We start from the raw sequence: 23,654 nt of genomic DNA, 5'->3' as shown, positions 1-23,654 counted from the left end.
ACGTTAGCTTAAAGAAACAACAAAATTGTCTCCTGTGAGACTTTAAGTCTGACATCATCATGATTATTTCGTGCAGTCTGTGATTTTTCTTAGGTCTATGTAGGTTTCAACCAATCGATAAACAGGGTGTGTCAATTTCAGTCCTGTCATACGGTATACGGTATTCTCGCATGAGAATAATAGTGTGGCGAAGTTTTCGATGTGTTTTTGGTCTTATTTTTTAAGTAAGAATGTTCATTAATGTATTGTAAGGAATATGTCTCTTTGAAAACATGTCTGTGGGTTTTTAAAAGAAAGTCTCACTTACGTTCAAAATCAGCTGTCGTAACTAAAAACGACTGCCAGTTATAGTAATAACGTCCGGACATCAATGGTCTTAACACCAATGCTGGGTCTAGACCATAGTTTCCATTATATTCCTAAAGAAAAATTCAACATGCTTAAAATATATAAAAAATCAAAAAAGTTAAAAGTTGTTCCAGTTATAAATATCAATTTATATTTAATGTGTTTGATTTAATACTTTGAACCACTTATGGTAACAAAAAAGAAATGATTAAAGAAGTAATAAATAAATGTTAAGGATACATGCTATAGCTTCGCATTTTGTGAAAAAACTAGAGAACAAAACAAGACACAAGGGCCCATGGGCCACATCGCTCATCTGAACAACAGGTCTTTTTATCATTCTACATTTGTATTTGAAAACTTAAAATAATATAATAGAAAATTTAAATATGTACCTCTTTAAAAATATTGTAAAACTCTCATTAATTCAAAGAATTGACAATACATTTACCAATATATAAAAAGAAGCCTACATTTTGGACATCATATCCTAGATCTATCTTAAAATACATGAACTGACCAATCGTATTATCCTAGCCCTCAAAGTATCAAAGATTACAAAATTATGATATGAGCTATAAACAATAAAATCATAATAAAAAGTAAAAAGAATGTCACTATTACAATGATATGAGGATACATAAAGATATGAAGATGCTAACATAGTAAAATAACTAAACGTAGCACTGTATTTCTGGAGAAAGAGATTTTTAAACATTTTTCCTATATACTTCTATGTTGAAATTTGAACCCAGAATGAGGCCCAAGTATTGGCCCAAGAGTGACATTATTAATAATTTGAAATTGACACTATTTTAGGGTACTTGCATAGTAATCTCTCACACACTATAGCATTGTTATTCTTGAGTAGAAGATTTTTAAACACTATCCCTATATATTTGAAGTTTGAACTTAGAACCGCTCCTGGTGCCCAAGTTTTGGCCTGGGGTTATGGTTTTAACAATTTAAAATCTATTCTATTTGACAAGGCTTCTAAAATTCATTTCACAAATTGAAGCTGCATGTGTAGTTCTTTAAAATAAAGTTTTAAAAGATACTAGTATTTCCTATAAATTTCTACGATGGACTTTGAACCCCTTCTGGGGCCCAAGTATTGGCCGGGGGATGTCATGGTTTTAACAGTATAGAATCTACACAATCTTAGGATGTTTGCATAGTAATATTACTTACTGTAGCATAGTAGTTCTTGAAAAGATGATTTTTAAACAATCTTCATATATAATGATTCTTATGTTAAACATTGCAACCCTCTTGAGACCCCAGAATTAGTTTGGGGGTCAATATTTTAACAATTTAGAATCTACACTATCTGAGGGTCCTTGCATATCATTAATATATGGCCAGTATTCCTTTATTGCCCTTGGGCATGTTTAAATTCATGTCCAGTCACGATACAATGACAGTCCTTGCTTTTAGGCGCATTAGAAAACAGTTCACATACTGTGCTTATTTAATTGGGAAAATTATTTAAAGGGTCGGACTTTGTTTAGAGAAAGATGTCTGCTGTACAACATTTTGAGTTTTCTGATGATCAACCATCATCAGGTATTGTGAAATCCAAATGTAGATACTGTTCTGCATACATATCAGGGAATGCAAAAACTACTTCAAATAGTAAATAATGCAACAAACATTGATACCAGAAAAAAGAGTCCTGTCAAAAAATGTGTTTTTTAAATGAAACATTTAAACTATGAAAAAACTGAAAAACAAATAATGTAATCTAAAGTAATCAGAAGTAATCATGATTACAATGAGGAAAAGTAATCTAATGTAATTGATTACTTTTAAAAATGGATGTAATTAGCCTGTAATCGATTGCTTTTAAAAGCCAAAGTAATTGTAATTTAATTGATTACTTTTGAAAGTAATCGACCCCATCCCTAAGACATACCTTAAAATTGTCATAAGATCTGAATTATGACAATCATAAGATCTATCACTTCCGTTTCACTGAACTATCTTTAAAAAAAAAATCTTAAGGCAAATCTTAAAGCACACTTCATGCTTGCATATCCTATTATTGGGAGTTCATTTTAATCAACTCTCCTATGCAGTTACTCTGGCAAACCGAAAGTGAAACAGTGTTTGGACCTTAGCACAAATCATCACCGCTGACAAGACTTAGTTCTCGGAAATAATCGATAAATTCGCTGTAATGAATTCAGAAGCATTGTTTTTCAAGGAAACTTATTTATAAATACCTTTAAAATTGTCAGATTTTAAATGGTAGGAACAATTTAGATATTTTTTGTAGTGGTTTGTATTCCTACGCAAGAGTGTTCTGTAGTCTCGTCAGACGATCGGAGGTTTTTGTAAATCTTCGACAAGCAGAGAATCTTTCTTGCTTGTCGGAGATTAACGGAGACAATCGAGCGTTTGGTTGAACGAAAATATAGTTTAATATTGTTTTGATCCCTACAATTTTTCTGAAATATTTCAATTACTGCTACGAACCTTGATGGAATTAATAGTATCTTTCAATATTACACGACATGATTCATATGAGGTTTTCTCGAAATTCTTTTCGGAAAAGTCCGAGTATTCATTTTATAAAAAATATGCGTAATTCAAAAACATATAAGAAACTACTTGCCATGCAAAATAACATATCGTTGATTCTAAAATAAATAACAATCGATAAAATCAACTCTCGTCAGTACTTCTGTACTTTAATTTTATGGCAAATTGCACCAACTGAATGTCTTTAACCATGGCGAAATGTTACTTAGTATTTCTTTAAAATGCATATATCAAGGTGTCTGACATATAGTTAAAAATTGTCATAAAAATAAATAAAACATATATTAGATTATAAATATCTAACTTGAGAAGAAATAAACATTATTTTTGATGAATTTAATTTAAGTCCTAGTATTACACGAACTACTGCTGCATTTGCGTCTGTACAAACAATAGATGTGTTCGAATGCACTCAGAGGTATAACCATTCAACCAGTAAAAGCTTCGAAAATCATCCACGACCATCTTCAAATATGCGAGCAAGTCATGCGATACTTTTTTCTTCGGTTCCATGCGAAATTTACAATACCAGAGCACGATACTGTCTTTAGCGCCATTGTAGCAATTTGTTCCACTAATGTCTTAAAAATAACAATTTTCTGACATAAATGTTATAAATAATTAAGGCAAACGTTGGTCTTATGACAGATTTTAGTCATAAGATAGTTTTGTGAAACGGGCCCCATACTTACGGCAGTTATTTTCCATTTAAAATTGGACATTGCTGTATCCTGTTTGAATGCACATGAAAACAGATCATCACTTAGCGAGCAGCTATTGACCGCATCAGCTACAAATAAGGAAATAAAAAGGAGAAGGGTATTTTCTATACAAGTTTGCTAAAGTACAATAAATGAAGTACAATAAATAAAGTACACTGTACCATGTGCTTTGATATTAATTTCGTCATGTTTTGTTTTATGTAATTTTTTGGGGAAACGTTTTCCATTCACATAAAGGATTATTGCAAAGTGGATTCATTTTTTTCGAATATATTTCAAATAGCTTAATATTTTGATTTTCTTAAAAATTGTTTTAACCAAATGTCATATACAAATTTTACATTGCTATTCTATCCATTTTAATTGCTCTTTAATGTAACTAAAGTACTGATTTTCAAAAAAAAAAATACTGCAGACGATCATAGGTAGTTTTATAATTAAAAAAAACCCATAACAATACTGTCATCAAACAATTAGTGTCACTATTAAATTTAATGTGACATTTTTTCCCTATAAACCTTAATTAGAAGCTTATAAAGTGCGATTGTATTTTGAATATCTTCTGTATGAAACCCAAGTAATTGATCAATTGGTCAAAATCTACATAATAATGCAGGTTGTCTATGATCATACTATAAATTTAAAAAGAGAGAGAGAGAGAGAGAGAGAGAGAGAGAGAGAGAGAGAGAGAGAGAGAGTGTAGTTGTGTGTCGAGATATTTATGTGTGTGTATGTCTAGATCTGTTGCAAAAAAAATACAACATAAATTTTGCTGAAAAAGCAAAAAATTAGTAAAAAAAAAAATACATAAACCTAAAAAACAATTTTGAAATGGTTAAGCAATTTATATTTTTCACATTTATACCTGCTATGTGTTCACATGTTGAGCCAGACCAGCCGTTGGTACACGTGCATACATATCCACCGTTTGCAGTTTCTGCGCACGTGCCTCCATTTTTACATGGGTAGTCAATACACCCTAAGGAAAAAAACAGAGATAAAATATATATCTTGATACTGATTTCCATTTGTGCAAGGTATACTTAACGCTGCTTGATCCGATTAAATATCAAATTTTATGCATGCTTTTAAACGAGGGTTTTGTTTTAATATGTGTATAATAATATAAAAGATATTTTCTGGGTCAATCGAGCTATATTTCAATGGGAAAATGATATACAAATGATATACAAAATTTGTTTACAAAACAAACTTGATTATAAAAGGGTATCGCTTTATTTAGGAATTTGCCTCTAACGTCGAGACAAATGTAAAAAAAATTATTGGCATTGGCAATGAAAAGAGGGAAAAGGATTTCAAAAATGTTTAAGCAAATCAAGTATAAACCTGTGTACATTTTTTAATAAACACAACCTGTCGGGGGAAGAGGGGCGAAACCAACTTGTTCCCTTTCTAAAACACGTCCATGATGCGTTTGCTTTGTTTTGTTTTTTGTGGGGTTCTTTCTGTGTTCTCATACTGAAATTATTTATTTCCACGTTCTCCGAATATCTTTATCATTGAAAGGAGACCTATTCTGCTGGTGTTAATAGGTGAAAGTCCATAACTTTTTTAAAGATAATTTATTTGCATGTTAATTTATTTGATACTGTAATAGCCAAAAAAAGCAGCTGTAAAAAACCCAGAGAAACCTGAATGAATGACTTTCATTTCATTTATCGATTGAAAGTAAAAGCATATATTTACATTTTCCAGTGTCTTTGCCTGTGATAACACTACGTATCGATTTTGTACTACATAACCCATAACGTCAAATTGGGGCGCCAGCAGGGTTTGCTTATTTATATTTAAATATTTAATCGTAAAATTAAAATAAATATAAGTAATAAGGAATCATTCTTTGAATATTATGAGGTGATAATTTCGGTCGGGGCGTGATCAAATCTCTCATAAAGCCCTTTGGGCTTTATTGGATTTGATCACGCCCAGACCGAAATTATCACCTCATAATACTCAAAGAATGATTCCTTATTCCTTATTTAATATATGAAGTGTTTCTTATACATGTAATTAGGCCTATAGCAACATTTTCCAAAACGATGTTTGATATCTTGCTAGATTTACACTTCAGAACATGTGTACTTATGCGATAAGGTGTTTTGGTCTTCTCAAGTCTTATTGAATCTAATGTTCGGATTCTGGTAGAAAATTTCTTTTACATGTTCATGTACCTATACTACATGCAGTTCCAATTTCTTTAACTCTTAAAAAAGAAAAACTTATATCATAATTTAATATTAAATCATAATTAAATACAAATTCTTTTTCATGGAGAATATCTCATTTTACATTAACAGATTGTAAATCTAATATGAACAACAACAAAAATGCTCATTCTTGTGATCCCCCCCCCCCCCCCCCCGAAATAAGAAAAAATAAGATAGTAAAATAATATAATAAACAAAAAAGAATAATTTAAAAAAATATAAAAATAGAACTGTCAGCTGACCTGAGGTATAGGCCTCCACTGTGAGTGAGAATCCTGCCCCGGGGGTCCTACTGCTGTGTTTTTGGCTGTCGAATCTGATCATCATTGCGCTCGGATTTCCGTCGATGCTTTTAACAAACTGTGACCCTCCCTTATTTCCGCACTTTCTATTAAATAATCCAATCAGAGTGTTAGAGCATAAAGTTTATAAATATTAATATGACTGTACTATATATAGTTACTAATGGACTACTTAATGAATTATCTCATTTCTTGGGTGAGAGCACGTCATTAGACCATTCCAATAATTTTTTTTCGGTATGTGACATCATTAAGAGAATAAGTACATGGGTATTATTTATCATTAAGTTATTCTTATACATGTTAATCTATAATCCACAATTAATAAAAAATCTTAAACATTAATCATCATTCATTATAAGTGTCGGGATAAACGCTGACACTAAACTGGTAAATGTATAGAACACTGATAAATAGTGCGTTTGCAAGCAGTAAAAATAAAAACTTATAGCAATATAGGAATTGTCACAAGACTCTGGCAGAAATTAGTCTTTATCATAAGATAAATGTACAAAAAGGCATGCGTTGCGATAAGCAACCAGTACCAATAACTATTTTTTTTATCTAAAAACAAAGTACTGAAGTACTGACGGGAGTTGATTTTATCGATTGTTATTTATTGTAAAATCAACGATATGTTATTTTGCATGGAAAGTAAATTCCTATAAGTATTTGAATTACGCACATTTTAATAATATGAATCCTACAGGAATTTCCGGAAAATCCAATATCAATCATGTTGTGTAATATTCAAAGAATTATTCCATCAAACTACGTATTAGTGATCGAAATACTTATGAGAAATTGTATGGATCCAAGAAAAATTGAACTCTACTCTCGTTCAACTAAACTCTCAGCTGTATCCGTTAATCTCCGACAAGCAAGAGAGACTCTATGCGTGTCGGTGATTTACGGAGACAGCCGAACGTCTGGTTGAACGAGATTATATTGAACTCTGGCGTAGGAATACATAAAATGTACGATTTCAAAAAATATCTAATTGTTGGTACCATTTAAAATCTGACTATTTACAATGTATCTATAATGAGTTTCCTTGAAGAACAATGCTTAAGAACTCATTACATCGAATTTATTGATTAGAACTAAATGTTGTCAGCGGTGTTGATTTGTGCTTAGGTCCAAACACTGTTTCACTTTCGGTTTGCCTGAGTAACTGCATAGGAGAGTTGATTAAAATCAACTCCCAAAAAACCTCTTTATCACTTACTCTAATCGCATCTTCTCGGGCCTCTCTGACAGAGCTCGGAAAAATACCGAGCTCTGCCGGAAAGACCCGAGAAATTGCGATTGCACTTACTCCTTTCCTGCTTGTCCAATCAGATTGTCTCTGAATTCTATCCAATGATAACAGTTGTACAGAGAGCTGAACGGTAGGTCCATGCTGTTTATTGTTGCTTTAATTCGGGTTCCGGCCGCTCCCTTAACATGGAATACAAAATGAAGAAATACATGGATTCAAACTCAGGCATAAAATCATATTCCACATCATTCTCTTTCTCGTTTTCTCTCCCTTTCTTTTCGTTTTCTCACGAGAGAGAGAGAGAGAGAGAGAGAGAGAGAGAGGTTGCTTTTGAAATTCGTGTTTTAATAACATTATATGGATATTAGAAATTATCCCTTTGCGCATAAAGTAAGTACTTGTAAATTTAACTGGACACGATACACCATATCATATATTCTATCTTCCCATTCCCATTTTACATTAGATGAAATTATAAATATCAACCCGAGCTTACCTTTACCAACCATGTACACTGGAGTCCAGTATTATAATTCTGAAGGTTTATTTGTGAACTTTGACCCGCAGCGAGGTTAATCACTCCTCCACAACCTACAAGATATGCCATAATATCTCACACACATAAAATGCATGAACATATACATTTTTTACACTATATAATTCAGTAAAACTGAACAATTGTTTGCTTGACATCGTTTGCTAAATTAAGGTGGAATAACACATCACCACAAAATGGCTGACCGCTGACCGAAACGACATTTCGTTTTCTTAAAAGGATTTTATGGACTGAAATATGAAAATTACTCAATAGCCGAGTGGATAAAGTGTCGAGCTTGTGATACGTACATCCCGAGTTTGAATCCCGCCGGGCTTTTGTTGTTATTTACTGGAATAAATTTTTTAGATATTCATTTTTTATCCCCAAACTGCACATTTTTCGCTTATTTGACATTTGTACAGGTTATCTATCATTATGTCTTTCATTATCAAAAAAATTCCTGTTAAATTGAGTGACTTTTTCCAGGTGTGTTATTCCACCTAAAAATTTTTGCAACACTAAGAAATAACCGTACCGCAACAGTACTATATAAATAAGAAAAATATACTCCAGATGAACGTACTGTAATTGAAAACATGCCAATTCAGCTCTACCTAATTTTGGGTTTTTTTTTCTGTTTGTTCCAAAGATAAATAAAAAATAACAAAAATTAGCAGCTAGTTCATTCGTTCATTCATATATTATTTTATCCATTTTGTCAATTCAAGTGTCATAAAGGTTTTCATCTCGTTAACAGTTCCGTAAAGAGATTTCAAACCACGCTGAAAATAACCAATTTTCTGAATTCTTAATTTTCCGCAACAAGAGCGGTCAGAGTGTGATACCTATGGTCAGCGGTGTTCAATGTTTTTATAATTTAGTATATAAAGCAAAAAATGAATTATACTTGGAAGGATAATCTCATGATGTTTAATTGCTTTCTGAAATACCAATGAACGAATATATTATGAATCACATTGATGTTCCGTAAATAAAAAAAATAATATGAAGCTGTCAATGCATACTAGTAGTAAAAAAAATTAAAGTAGGGCAAATCATAGCATGTACGAAAAAAAAAATGAAATTCGCTGGATGCCTTAGAGCACATATCACCGGATGCCTTATTTATAAACGCTTTCATAATATATATCGTAAGGAACAAAAAATTAATATTCCAATAAAATATTCAGGGTTTACAGTAAAGTACAGTATACGCGCCTCTAAAACTCAACGGTCTCCTACTTAACTGCACACCAATTCAAATATGACAAGACTCTTCAATACTTGATAGTACCTTGATAGTACCTGTAGTGTGTACTTACCAGCGCTGGAGTCGATCTGGGAGCAGGTCGATCCTTTAAGACCAGTTGGACATTCACAACTACAGACAGAACCACCGGGCTTCTGGACTACTCCGCCATTGTTACAAGTAATGCTGCAACCAGCTAAAAAAGACAAATATTACATCTACATATTGAAGAAAATATGCATATGTATCGGGCTATCGGGTTTAAGATTTAACTCATTTAAACCATTTACAATTGAGTCGTGGGACCTGATTGATGATTGACATACTGTTTAATAGATGAGTTCTCACATTGTATGCATTCGCAGTGCCTTTTTCTCGTACACAGGCTTTGCAAGCTTCCCATTGAAAATCAAAATTTATGCATACCATAATCAAGACACCCCATCCCCCCATCCTGGTTACTTCTAAATCGTCGATAAAGGCATTTCCACTGCGCATGCGTTGACTGAGATAACGACAACGAAACAACGATAATACGAATAAAAATGTGACTTTATACAAAATTCGTTCCACCCCTCCCTTGCCTTTAATCGCAAGGTCAGTAAAAATGTCACCAACAACTCGATTAGGCATTCAGGTTGTATGTTTCGACCATGAATTGCAGGTAAAAAGTAAAAAAAAAAATGCGTATATCCGGGTTTTTTTGCGCGTCACAAAATTTGCGAGAATGGGAAAAATGTGAGGCATTTTTAAGGTCGATAGCTAGTAAACGAACGGTGCCTACAGGTTTATAAAATTCAAGATATAAATTCTTTTATTGATGCTTCATAACAATATTTTGTTTCATAGGGTGTACTGGGGCTTAAATATTTGGTAAACACAATGACAAATTATGTTTTAAACTGTCATTTTCAATGAAATATGAAGGAGACAAGGAACAAATTTCGAATTTTTGTCATTTTTTGACTAATAAATCATATATAGAATGCCTACGGTCCCTAAAAAAAGCATTAACTAAGCTCTTGAGTCTCTCTTTAAAATGATGTCAAATTGAAAATAGATACCGGGATTATTTTTCCCGTGGTTAAATATTGAATGTCAAAATATTGTTTTATTTTCTACATAATTCCTTTTATAAAACAGTAACATACGGGAAAAGATTCATCAAATCAGTTATGACGTCATAATGGTTCTAGCACCAAAAAGACAGTCTGGAATCATTTACTAGATCTTGACCTTAAATTGCGATTGTCATTATTTGCGATTTAAAAAGTTTCTTATAGAAAATAATACAGAATATGATTTCTGCGTATTCAATAGTTTGCGATTTAAAAGACATCGCAAAAGATTAGATCATCGCGAAAATTACCGGATACTGTGGTTTCATTAATATTCAAGGATATCAATTTTCGTGGATAATGTGAAAATCACAGTTTCAAGGATACGTAAATTCGTGGCCAATGACCCCATCAATACAAATTGATAGTAGAAATTGCACTTCAATGAACATTTAAATTCAAGGATAAACTTAACAACGAAATCCACGAAAATCGGTATTCAGCGAATATTGATGAAACCACAGTATACGGTAATATTTACATTCCAAATATTTTTTCCACGTAAAGTGTGTGAAAAGACACTGCAGCTATAAGACCGTAACACACACAGGGTACTCAAAGGTTAGAATTACTAGTTTTATTATGACGTCACAAACGTTGAACGCTGTAAAATGCAACGTCACAAGCGAGAATCAAAGTTCACGCTTGTAGCTGTTACAGTGGCTCTTCCATTAAATTGAACTTTCCCTTAGGATAAAACAGAAATTTTGACGTATAAATCATATTTGAAGACAAAGCAAGAAGTTTAAAAAAATGTAAATATAAGCATTAAATCATTATTTTTTGAAAGATATAGTCTCACAACTGCAGCGGTGTGTGCATACAAATTTTCATAACATTAACGCGCTAGCGCGCATTACACAATTTGTATTGCAATTGCAAGCAATTGCAATTATTTTTCTATGATCGCAATTGCTCTGTCTGTATACTATGACGCCATAAAGGTGTGACGTCATATACTTTTCCATGACGTTAAAGATTTTTTTAAAACCACTATACGATACATCATGTGTTTTTCTTCCAACTCGTATTTAATATTTAAACATGTCTTATAATAACATTTTAAAGGAATTAATTGCTATTCATAACACCATGTTTATACTAAATAACGTTGTTTATTTCTTAATTAATCCACATTCGTAGTTAAGTTTAAGGTCATATACAGCTCCGATAAGTTTGAATAGAATAAATTTATGAGTATATCTACATGTACCTGTGCATTGATATGCTTCGTTGATTTCTGCAATGTCGTATATAGTTAACCCTTTATTGCCATTAGTGATCAAGTATTCCAAATCGGGATCAGCCATTTTCATTGTATCTCCACTAGCGCCAAAAGCCTTAAAGATAAACAACATTTTGTGTGAATTCATCGAGATCTAGCAAGATGTCTTCTAATGATTTTTCAAAATACAGTGAAAATACACGGATAAATAGAATTGAAAAGTATTTGGGAAAAAAATGCTGGTTTGCAAGAAAAAAGAGGTTTTTTCTCAAGAAAATGATCTTTTGTTAATTTTTATTGCATGGATGTTGAATGTGGTTGACAAATACTATCCATGAAATCCACAGAAATAGGTGCACCATATGATCAATGATATTACATAGAGTCATGTGGTCATCAAATGAGAGTAGACTCCTTGGGTACCATTTACCAAAAAGTTCATACATTGTATTTACTATATATTGACAGACAGCGTAGGTTTGAATAATGATAATAAGACCAGTTAATGTCTGATACTGCACAGATATCAATAGCAACTTCTCGGGCCTTTCCGGCACGCTCGGAAAAACACTTCGAATGTATAAAAATTACATTACGGATGTTAGAATTTTATACAAAATGGAGTCGTTTCCCATAATAATAAGTATCGGCTACAAGGCTAGACAGCCTTATAAGTCGCTTCTGTGTTATATTTTAGGGTATATCATTTACTTTAATGAAGTCTAGCTTATATCTCAACAGATTGTAAAATGTGTTGTATTTATATCAAGTTTTATAAAAAGGGGGGTTGTCATGGACGCATAGGTAATACATTCGAGGGTCACAACTTTCTAAGGTTGTTTACTCTGGATTATAAAAGCAGGAAAGAACGTTTTCCTTAATTATTGTTTATTTCTGTAAGATCCCATCTCCGTATTTTTTTTTATCCATTTACGTATAAATGTATATCAACAAACTTTGTCTATTTCTCGCATAAACATTCAATATCGACAACTCGATCCTTGACTTCTCCCACAAAAAAATAAATTAACCAGAACACTGACGGAGAAACACCTTTAATGCAAGCTTTGATTGTCCAATCGCACTTTTTATATTGCATGTTGTTTATTCTAGCAATAGATTGTCCTGTTTGGTAGTCCATGCAGGTATGAAGGTAGCTATATTGATAATATTATTCATTGGTATTTGATTCAAGCTAACACGCAATGCACTGAACAATGCTAAAATACGTTTAAAAGCAGTTTTAAAACTAAACTTAAAGTTTAAGGAATCATATTTACATACACTAAATATGATTGCTTTTATTTCTTACGGAAATTGATTGTTACTCATAGCTCTATAAAAACTGAATGGAATGAAATCTACATGATCCAGTTTTAACCAGTTTATCGATCAGTCAACCTAAGAAAAATCAGGAACTGCACGAAATTATCATGATGCTGTCAGACTCGAATTCCCATATCCTTAGTAAGACGACTTGGCTATTTTTTTCTTTTATCTAACTTACTTATGTAAATCAACAGTAAACTGTATGATTTTGAATACTTTAACGATCAATTTACTAATTTGTTAAAAGAAAGATTAAACATAAATAATAAAATGCTTTCTTTGATGATTCATGCGAGTTATGAAGGTATCGATCATTGCAGAAAAAAAATATTTAACCCGCGTTAGCGGGTAATGTACTTTTTCTCCAATGTCGCTACCTTCATATTCTGCATAAATCACAAAATGAGAGGCCCATGGGCCACATCGCTCACCTGAGCAACAATAGGTATGATAAAATCAGCTTAATGGAGTTATAATACAAAATATCTGGACAATGTAGCAAGATATTTGTAGATCATGTAGACATAGAAATACATTTTTTTTCCATTGAATATTCTTATGTTTACAATCAAGTCACTTTTCTAACAGGGTGATTTCATAGTCATATCACATGTTGAGTATTGCAGTTCTAAAAAAGATCCTAAACGATTGTTTACATATGGGATATAAACCTACATCATACTCTGATCCCCTTGTGAGCCCCAAGAATCATCCAGGGGCCAGAGTCTAAACAATTTCAAAAAATAAGCAATATGTCAAAATTATGCTTGCATATAAGTAAAACCATATATACTTGCATATAAGTAAAACCATATATTTTTACATTTCAGCTTTTGTGAATAAATAAAACGGGATCCCCAATGCAGCCCCACCCTACTCATTTTCTAGTATTTAAGAAGATTTTTAAAGACTTTCTCTATGCTCCGATATATTCCTATGTATAAATTTGCCCATCCCCCCCGTCATCCCATCCTTCCTCCGGGAATCATGAATTTTTTACAACTTGTAATCAACCCTACCTGAGAATGCTTCAACACAAGTTTCTGGCCAATCGGTTTTTGAGAAGAATATTTTTTGAGATTAACTCAATATTCCTATGTAGAAATTCGATCCCCATTGTGGCCTAAACCTACCCCCGGGGATCATGATCTGAACAAATTTGCCTTACCCGAGAATGCTTCCACATAAGTTTCAGCTTTTCTGGCCATTCGGTTTTTGAGAAAGAAGATTGGTTTCTGAGAAGATTTTTAAAGATTCACTCTCTATATTTCTATGTGAAAATTCGACCCCCCACTGTGGCCCCATCCTACCCCCTGGGGGAGGGGGTCATCATTTTCATAACTTGTAATCTACTCTACATGAGGATGCTTCCAGATAAGTTTCAGTTTTTCTTGTCAAATGGTTCATAAGAAGAAGATTTTTGAAAAATTCTCAATAATTACTCATTATCTCTCTATAAGAAAGGGCTTGGTCTTTAATTTACACAACTTTGAATTCCCTTTGTCTAAGCGTGCTTTGTGCTAAGTTTTGTTGAAATTGGCCCAGTGGTTCTTGAGAAGATGTACAAAATGTGAAAAGTTTACGGACAGACGGACGGCGGACAAAATGTGATCAGAAAACTTCTGAAAGCTCAAGTGAGCTAAAAAGCTTTTTGTTGCCTAGTTGTTATATGCCCGGGTCATTTATTTATTTAAACTGGTAAAGATTCGATTTTGTCAAATGCTGTCTGAACACAACCGGATTTCATTGAAAGGGGACAGGGGGCAGTAGATTGCAATAAATACAATCACAATGCAATGCGGTTTTTAACGCTATGTCACATATCAACTTACGATACTGAATGTTATCAAGTAACCACAAAAAAGTAGTCAAAAACTAACTGTGAATTACAGTTTTTAATGTGGAAGGCACTGTAGCTCCCAGATCGTTCATCCGAATATTTTCAGAGCTGGGGCTACAGACCTGCAGCTACCATGGGAAGGAGAGAAAACTATGCGCCTTACCGACAAACCGTACTGCATGACGGACGACAGGTCGTATGGGGCATCATCCTTTGTATCAGCTACATCAAAATTGTTTGCATATCCGTTTATGATGTTGTTCCACGTGATTTCTATGTAATGTGGCCTATCTATTCGACTCTGCTCGTGCCTACCCCCCATAGCGTGAAGCATTTCGTGGATCACTGTGTCCAACTGCAAAATACTTGAAAATCTTACTTGAAGAGTTTATGAATGGTTCTGCGTTGTTATAAAGTTTTGCTTAATGACAATAAAAGCTTAATACTTTTAATAATACTAGTATAAAAAAGATGAACATCGTGTTTCTTACAAAGACATATTGTGATGAATTTGAAATATTGATTTACTTGTAACGTGTATACAAAGGTCTTACATAGAGACATCCCCCGCTACTTAAAGTTAATGGTTGATAACCGTTAGAGAACTGGACATTCCCAATGTACGAGCTGCATCTACAATGTATGAAAAAAAATAACATTAAAATCTATTCCACATGTTCTACATTCATATTTACCCTATTTTAAAGAACAGAAACGTTCAAACATCATGCTGCAATACCTCTGGTGATTAAATAGACTCACCCGCCTCCGTTCTGAATACGAACGTAGTACTGTTCACTGTCTCGTACCTTCCACGTCACACAAGAGTGACTCTGGATGATGTTAGCTGCCTCTTGTACCAAGTTCTGAACCTTAGTTTGATCAGTGGTGGCTGCAAGAAGCAACAATGGATGTTAAAAACAGAAAATAGCAGCAAAAAAATTATAAAATTAAAGGTAAATATATTCTTAAACAGATTTTTATTCAAAAATGTTATATTACATATATTACATGGCTTCTCGGGCGACGATACCAGAATATTTGTGACAAGGCATCGGGCGACTTAACACTCCAGGGCTTTCCTGTCACCTTAGGGCAAATATTCTGGTATGTCGCCCTCGAAGGTATGTATACAGTTAATTCACGATGGCAATGCAATGCTGCGTTTTTTAAGACAATAGAGCCGGATATGGTATCTGTATCGGTAATGGTTTTTAAATATTGTATGTCAATGAGTAATGATTACATGAACCTGTACTATCGATGTATTCTAGCTCGTATAATTTATTTCCTGACAACAATTATTGCCGTTTAATTCAAATTTCAAGTTGTACATTGTGTGATTAATTTGATGCGTCGTCTTATTATTTTTTTTTAAAAAGTCTAATTCCTTACACAACCTTAACACTATAAGTATGCAAAGTTATGAAAAAACCCATTTTTGTTTACAATCAAATACAGATATAAAACAACGCACATGCATTTCGTTTTCTATTACGTTTTAATTTTTTCATGCGATCAACTTGCCGTTTGGCCTTTTACATATTAACAAACTTAATCAAGTTTTATATATATCATCATCCTAAATCAGACTTTAGAGATTACAGCTCTTCAAAACCTACAAAATTGACTCACTGTACGAGCTGGTATTAATCACGTAAGGAACAATTCCATTGGGCCACAACGATCCATTGTATTGAAAATTTCTCTTGGAGAGATCTTTACCTTTTCCTGATCCTGGTGGAGGCTAAAATGGTTTGAAAACAAATCAAAGTACTGAAACTATTTTGAGAAGGTTTTTTTTTTTGCTTTTATTACTGCAATCGCTGACTCGTGTGAAACCTTTTTTTAAAGAGTCTTTAATATTGTTAAAGAATTCACAATTCTCGATTCGAAGAATTATTTTACTTTGCGGATCCTTAATCAAACGAGTGATTATGTCGGCATCATCTTATATACTCATCCGTGGCGACTAAATGCATAATTTAAAAATCAACTCCTTTTTCAGTATCATCTACTAGAATACAATTGTCTAGACTAGTCTAGTAATTACACATTCTTGTATCTCATCTTCACTTTAATTGCGAATTAAAAATGCGCTTACCATTCCTATGCTAGCTTTTTTCGGATGGTTATCCAGACTCTGACTCAGTAAAACTTTCTTCTTCTTGGGATGCATGTTTTTGGGCTGAAATTACCTTAAATCTTTTTTACTGGTTCTATACTAGATGTATTCTGAATTTAACACGCAATTTTAAAAGGAAAAGATTAATTAAAGTTTAGTTAAATGGATCCTCTTGAAATATCCGTTTAATTAGGACTTACCTTAAACTTCCCCTTTTTTGTGTCGACTGTCTGTCTTTCAGCGTCATTTTCAAACGAAGATTCGGGATCTAAATCCTGAATCATTAAGTTTTGAATTGATTAGCGTTTGTTTATATTAGTCTTAAAGAAATTTAAAGAAAACATTGCTGAGTTTACGATGCAATGTATGATGAATTTACCTCCTCTAATGGGTTTTTCTTGCCCTTTGGCTTATCCTTGTTTTTGAAAACTCGTCTCAGGAGTTGCTCAAGCTCTTTAAACAAAAATATTAAATTAATTAAACTATATTTGAAAATATCAAGCACATTTAAGTATATTAAGTCAATACATTGTATATGCATAACACATCTTCTTGCCAAATCTTTTTATATCTCTTTACTCAGTTCTCATCTCAAACACTTAAAAGAACAGTCTATGCATTTGTGGTCAAAATTCAGACTCGAGGCATAGTAATAACTTATGGGAGTTTGATGACGTCGGTACCAGATATAGCAGATATTCTTAGGCATATATCTGGCTCCATGTGCATGTATGTATCCAAGGTTGGACAAAAAAAAGGGGGGGGGGATAAACGTACAACTCGAGCTCTTAGTTCGGTGTTTTTCAGAAAGAGGATTTTTTTTTTTTTTAAAAAAGGGGCTTTATCTAACAGTGATTTATTTATTCCGTTTTGTAAAATAATTATAACTACAATAGTAGCTACAGTTGGTTTTCATTGACTTGCATATTGACACCAAAAGTCTCTCCTAATTTAATTTACATGTATTCCGTGTTTTATGGAATCTCGAGGAGAATGTTTCAAAAATACGATTTCCTTCAATTTTTTCAGTGAAATTTCAACTTATGAGTAAACTATGTGCAAAATATAAAGTAAATCGACCTGATATTTTCTCTGTTTACCGCGCTCATATTTTGGTCGTATGTCCGAATAGTCCCCGACATTTCATATATGATTATATAGAGAAAATGGGGTTATCATTTTCAATTTAACATGGAAAGAAATACAAAAATACGATTTTCTTTTAATTTTCAGCGATGGAAGGTTAACGTATAAGTAAACTTTTAACCAAATTAAAATGAAATTGACTGGATACTTTTTAAGCTATCCGGTCCTCATAGTTTGGTCCTATAAACGTGTCTTGACAGCCATTATATATATATATATATATATATATATAAAGCACGTAAAATGACAAACGACACGAACAATAGAAATTGTCAAAATTTCAGGACAACCAGTCCCTTCTTCAGGACAAAAAGATAAATTACATAAGCAAAAAACAAAGAAAACAAAATCTAAAGCTACTACTTAACTACTACTACTAAACTACTAGTAGTTTAGTAGTAGCTTTAGATTTTGTTTTCTTTGTTTTTTACTTATGTAATTTATTTTTTGGTCCTGAAGAAGGGACTGGTTGTCCCGAAAATTTGACAATTTCTATCGTTCTTGTCGTTAGCCAATTTTAGTGCTTTATATATCCAGTTTACTGCCTTAGTATCTATATATCAGATCCGACACTTTAAAGATGCTTAGTATTGTTGATTCTATTCAGTGCTTTATATATATATATATATATATATATATATATATATATATATATATATATATATATATATATATATATATATATATATATATATATATATATATATATAAAAGGATGTTTGCGAATCAAATTTAATTTTACTTGCAATAGATTAAAAACATTTCCACTCACACGGAACATGAAAAGATCGCGCATATGTTTTTATTTTTCAAATTATATTTTCAATTTTAATTATCTATGAAATGAATTCAATGTCTACCCAAGTTCTGCGAATTTAACCTTGGTTGGGACAGGTTACGCTTTATAATCCTATAGTAATTTTTTGAGAAGTCATTTTATTTTTGAATAAAAACGCTACATGATAACCTGTGTATCTGACCATTTTACTCTACATTTGCGTTTTACAACAGTAATGCACAATACCCTGCATAGAGGGCGTAAAATTTCAAACCCGCGACCGACCTTAAATGGTTTTTGTTGTAATCATTCAGTCATATTTCTTATTTTATAAATTGCTATGATTATTTGTATTAATCAAAAAAAAAATTGAAATCATTTATCATGATAATATAAAACTTACCTTCTTCATCCCGACTGGGCCTGCACGAACTTATTTCTAAAGCAATGCAGAAAACAAATAATATAATCACAAACTTCATTATGAACAAAAGTAATGTACGAAGAAAAACAGAGTGCGCTTCTTTAAATAACCATTCACCCGTCAATCAGATCCCGGGGGAGCGCCTCAAAACTTTTAATTTGACGTAAATAAGTAACCCGATACATATGTATGACCTTTGAGAAATGGAATATTTTGTTTTTATCAAATGTTGATCACAATAACAATTTTTATTTGGAAATGGACCGCGGTTTTTTTTTTTGCTAAATCAGACATAATGAATTCAGAATTTAAAAAAACACATCGCACTTAGATGCACGAATAAATTAAACGTATCGAACATGAGAAATAATAAACAGGACATGGATAAATGTCCTCAATTCCACTATCCACGACCTTTGTCGTCGGGGTTTCTGAAAACGATTCTGATGTGAACGATTCAAAGTTAACAGGTTATCATACATTCTATCAAGTTTTGAGTTTTACCGCCATTTTAATCCTCCGATAACTGACTTTATTTATATCTGATATAATCATTCTCGTAACAATTTGGTTACTTGAGCACATACACTAAATGCTGTACCACCAACTCAACTTTCTTTCATAAATATCGCGTGATAAAAAGTAAACATAAACCCGGATATACGAGTTTTTAAAAAAAAAAAGTGGGGAAAGATTAGGACTTGGGGCGCCTTACAACAGCGTTATTGTGCTTTGATGCCAAATATGAAAACCGTGCATTTTGAGAGAAAAAAAAACCCCAAAATAACCAACATCAATAAATCTGCAAGTAAATGAAATAACGGTTAAAGTACAGAAGGTATTGTTTACCTGAATGACGTATTTCGGTCTCGGTTTCAATTTTAGTGCGACATACACGGTTGGAGTGAGTTGCTTATTCATTCCTATGAAGGTCTTAAAAGGAAAATAATTACGTTTACTTTTACAGCTGTTCAGGTATATGTGTTTAATTTTCGTATTTCATTATCATCCCTTCATTCAAAGTTTGAATGTATGTGTGTTTACAAATTGAAATGCTGTTAAAACTATTGTGATGCAGTTCGACATAATTTCTCATACCATTGAATCACCAATAAGATTCAAACCACATGTAACAATCTTGTAAAGCATACAAAACCAACATATATTGCATATATACACACAGATAAGGAGGTGTTATTGTTGATGATCATATTTTCTTCCATAAAATATAAACAAGTGAAATTCTCTGAGCATGCATAAAGAATTCATCGAATCTCCTTTTAGAGAGCTATAATACACTTCTGCCAAAATATCGGTATATCGATAACGTTATCGAACTCGAACGTCCGACGGCTGACATTTTTTGTTCAATCCGTTCGTCTGCGTTTGCAAGCGTTTCTCAAGTATTCGGCATATAAGCATGTTATGTCCGGTAATGTGTTCAAATCATGGCCTGGTCACCACAGGACTGAGGTGTCTGCTCACATGAAGGTAATTAATAATTACACTTCTGCAAAAAAATTTCTACGGTAATTAATGTGACTGTGGTTCTTTTTAGGAATAAGGAATCATTCTTTGAGTGTTATGAGGTGATAATTTTGGTCGGGGCGTGATCAAATCCAATAAAGCCCGAAGGTCTTTGTGATAGATTTGATCACGCCCCGACCAAAATTATCACCTCATAATATTCAAAAAATGATTTCTTAATACTTATATTTATGTAATTTTAAGCCATCGTGCGATTAAATATTTATATATAAATAAGCAAACCCCGCTGGCGCCTCAATTTGGCGTTGTTTGAAGTTATGGGTTATATAGTACAAAATCGGTACGTAGTGTTATCAGAGGCAAAGACACTGGAAAGTGTAAATCTTAGATATAACATTAGTCTGTTTCTCTTGACGTCTTCTTTGGATTGTTCAATCATCAGTATTTTAAATTTGTGTCGAAATACCGGAGGGATACAAATCACTGTGAAATTTCATTATCTGGGGTGTAACATACTCGCGTTCTTTGAATATAAACTTTTAACAATGGTTTTCAGAAGAAAAAAAATGTTAGGCGATGACAATGTTTGTTTAATGTTCTACTTTGATTTTATCGAATCTGTGAAATAAAATATGAATATATTATTTCTGCTTCCATTTCATTTATCTTTCAGTTGTGAACATAAATTAGTTTAAAATATATACGGCGGTCGGTATAGCATGCCATTGCTTATTTATACATGTAACATCCGAAATAAACCCGACTAGATGTGTATATTTAAGATGATTGTTAATTTTGTTTAAAGCCCCACCATTTCCGAAATAGCTGCATACGACATAATATTTGCATAATGACACCATTTGGCCCATTATAAACACTGAAATCAAAGCATTGATAAAAATTTCTTTTTGTCACATACAGATTTGAAAGTCATTAAAAGGAACTAAGGTTTGAAATCTAATTAGAATTCTTCACATTTTGGGCAACTCTTGTTCTCGGTGCAACATGGTACGTAATGATCTGAACAACAATAATTTCTCTTTGTATAAATCTTTTCTACATTCAGCATATACGCAGTTCTCCTTTTTGTAAGGGTACAATTGCACTGATTTTGCGTCAAGTAGCTATTTACTTATGTGTCACAATATATTTGAATCTGTAATCTATACCTTAACTCGTGTAGTTAAGTGTTGGAAAATTTCAGAATTGAAAAAAAAAACATCTCGAGGGATATATAATTATAGACGATAGAGACTCATAAAACTATATGTACATATATGTAAAATAGATATTTTGAAACATTTTTAATGATAAAATAACCCCAAAAAATTATCAATATTTCCTATTGGGGGGAGGGGTAGCGTTCCTCAAACTTTAATTTCACTATTAGCTTCCTTTCTTTAACTTCAATTTTTACATGTTTCAAAGCAAAGTTCGGGGAAATTTGGGGATTCCATGATATTCACTTTTCAATAAAATATTTGCTGCGAGAAAAAGTGCGCAAAAGCACTTCCTTCTGCTGCTTAAAGGGACATGGTGACGCACAAACCGATGATTCAGCAAATCTCGATTTTTTACCAGATTTCCACATATTTTATATATCATATGAAAAGATGAACTTTTGAAAAGTTACGGTGTTTCAAAGTAAATAAAACAAATTAAAAAGAGAATAATAGATGCGTTGGGCCAACACAAAAATATTCAATTTTCCTTAATTCCGCTTCAAAGCCACGCAAGCGCAGGGGAATGTAAATACTGCAGCGTGGCATACATCATGAACCAGAAAACTCTCATTGAAACATGATGTCTTTAAAAACTATATATTTATTAAGATGCATTCTCTATTAATGCATATTTCTTACCACATACATCGAATAGCTTCAAATTCTTTTTTCAGTGTGTCAATCCCATTGTAACTAAATTTAGACAGAAATCGCAATCCCGTGACACTAAACAGATGTCCAAAACAACTCGGTTTGTTTACACGTGCAATTTCTGGATGAATTTTATTGACCTGTAAATTGATAGGTGATGACTTGTGATGCGTGAAACCTTCCGTATGATGAAATTTCGAGTAGCTCTTTTTATTTTCGTTTTCATAATCAAAAAGTAAAACATCAATTTTGAGTCACCGTGCCACTTTAATAACTGTTGCCTGGATAAAACGTGTAATCCCCTTCCACACCACTTTTTATCTAAATTGAGACTTTTAACTCTAGGTTTACAAATAATATCTTGTTAATCCCTGATAAGAATTATTTTATTTACCTGTATATGTTATTTTTCTCTTAAGACGAATTGAATAAGCGTGTTTATAATAAAAGCTTTCTGTTCCTCGTTCCAGTTGGGTTTCTTTATTTCTATATTTCAGATGCTGCTCAATTAAATCTGCAGCAACCTTCATGTATATGGCGCCATGGCTTTAATTGGTTTATGGTGAACAGTCGAGTTTTGAAAGGATTCTCGCTGCATGTTCTATTTTATCCCAGGGTCTGTGACCAGTGACAAGTTTGTGGCTGTTTGATTTTATTGTTGTCAGTATATATATTAACGTACGTATATAGTTACTGTATACATGGAAATATTCGCCCCCCCCCCTTTTTTTTCGCCCCTTTCGCCCTCGTTGTCATCGGGCGAATTAAAGACTGGGCGAAAACGAGGTTTAAATTATCTCTCTTTAAACAAACCAAAACTGTTTTCAGTGAAGAAGAGCAAAAACATCGTAGAGCAAAAATAACCCTGTTTATAGTATATACATGTATTTGTCATAAACCATAAAAATCTATTATCTTTTGTCTCACGCACATAAATCATCAGCAGTATCAGGTTGATTAAAGCCAACGAAATTTCATTGTCGACAAAAGTCAAAAGATTAGCCTCAATATAATTATTATCTTTATTAAAAAAAAAGAATACCCAAATGTTTGCATATCCAAAAGTAATGGGAACGTTCCACCTTAAGAAGTGTTTCGCGATGTTCTTACTGTCC

General features: G+C 32.7%; 1 protein-coding gene and 1 long non-coding RNA gene across 2 annotated transcripts in view; one reads left to right on the top strand and one right to left on the bottom strand.

Moving 5' to 3' along the window:
* Positions 1 to 19,297, bottom strand: part of LOC128183150 (MAM and LDL-receptor class A domain-containing protein 2-like) — a 30,419-nt gene extending 11,122 nt beyond the window's left edge. Inside the window, exons 1-16 of the mRNA XM_052852043.1 lie at positions 19,157 to 19,297; positions 17,209 to 17,282; positions 17,030 to 17,104; positions 16,809 to 16,892; positions 16,340 to 16,451; positions 15,467 to 15,596; positions 15,259 to 15,337; positions 14,868 to 15,059; positions 11,524 to 11,650; positions 9,266 to 9,388; positions 7,902 to 7,996; positions 7,463 to 7,584; positions 6,085 to 6,230; positions 4,480 to 4,593; positions 3,585 to 3,682; positions 308 to 419 (exon numbers count right to left, since the gene is read on the bottom strand). Coding sequence (XP_052708003.1) covers positions 308 to 419; positions 3,585 to 3,682; positions 4,480 to 4,593; positions 6,085 to 6,230; positions 7,463 to 7,584; positions 7,902 to 7,996; positions 9,266 to 9,388; positions 11,524 to 11,650; positions 14,868 to 15,059; positions 15,259 to 15,337; positions 15,467 to 15,596; positions 16,340 to 16,451; positions 16,809 to 16,892; positions 17,030 to 17,104; positions 17,209 to 17,282; positions 19,157 to 19,235 — 1,762 coding nt within the window. The 5' untranslated portion in view covers positions 19,236 to 19,297. The remainder of the gene's footprint in view (positions 1 to 307; positions 420 to 3,584; positions 3,683 to 4,479; positions 4,594 to 6,084; positions 6,231 to 7,462; positions 7,585 to 7,901; positions 7,997 to 9,265; positions 9,389 to 11,523; positions 11,651 to 14,867; positions 15,060 to 15,258; positions 15,338 to 15,466; positions 15,597 to 16,339; positions 16,452 to 16,808; positions 16,893 to 17,029; positions 17,105 to 17,208; positions 17,283 to 19,156) is intronic.
* On the top strand, positions 15,571 to 23,451 carry LOC128183289 (uncharacterized). Its single transcript, XR_008243572.1, has 2 exons — positions 15,571 to 15,660; positions 23,037 to 23,451. It is a non-coding gene; the product is annotated as an uncharacterized LOC128183289 (long non-coding RNA).
* The last annotated feature ends 203 nt before the right edge of the window (positions 23,452 to 23,654 follow it).

This window comes from Crassostrea angulata, chromosome 1, assembly GCF_025612915.1.
Source record: "Crassostrea angulata isolate pt1a10 chromosome 1, ASM2561291v2, whole genome shotgun sequence".
Classification (NCBI taxonomy): domain Eukaryota; kingdom Metazoa; phylum Mollusca; class Bivalvia; order Ostreida; family Ostreidae; genus Magallana; species Magallana angulata.
This window is presented reverse-complemented; position numbering and strand designations above follow the sequence as displayed.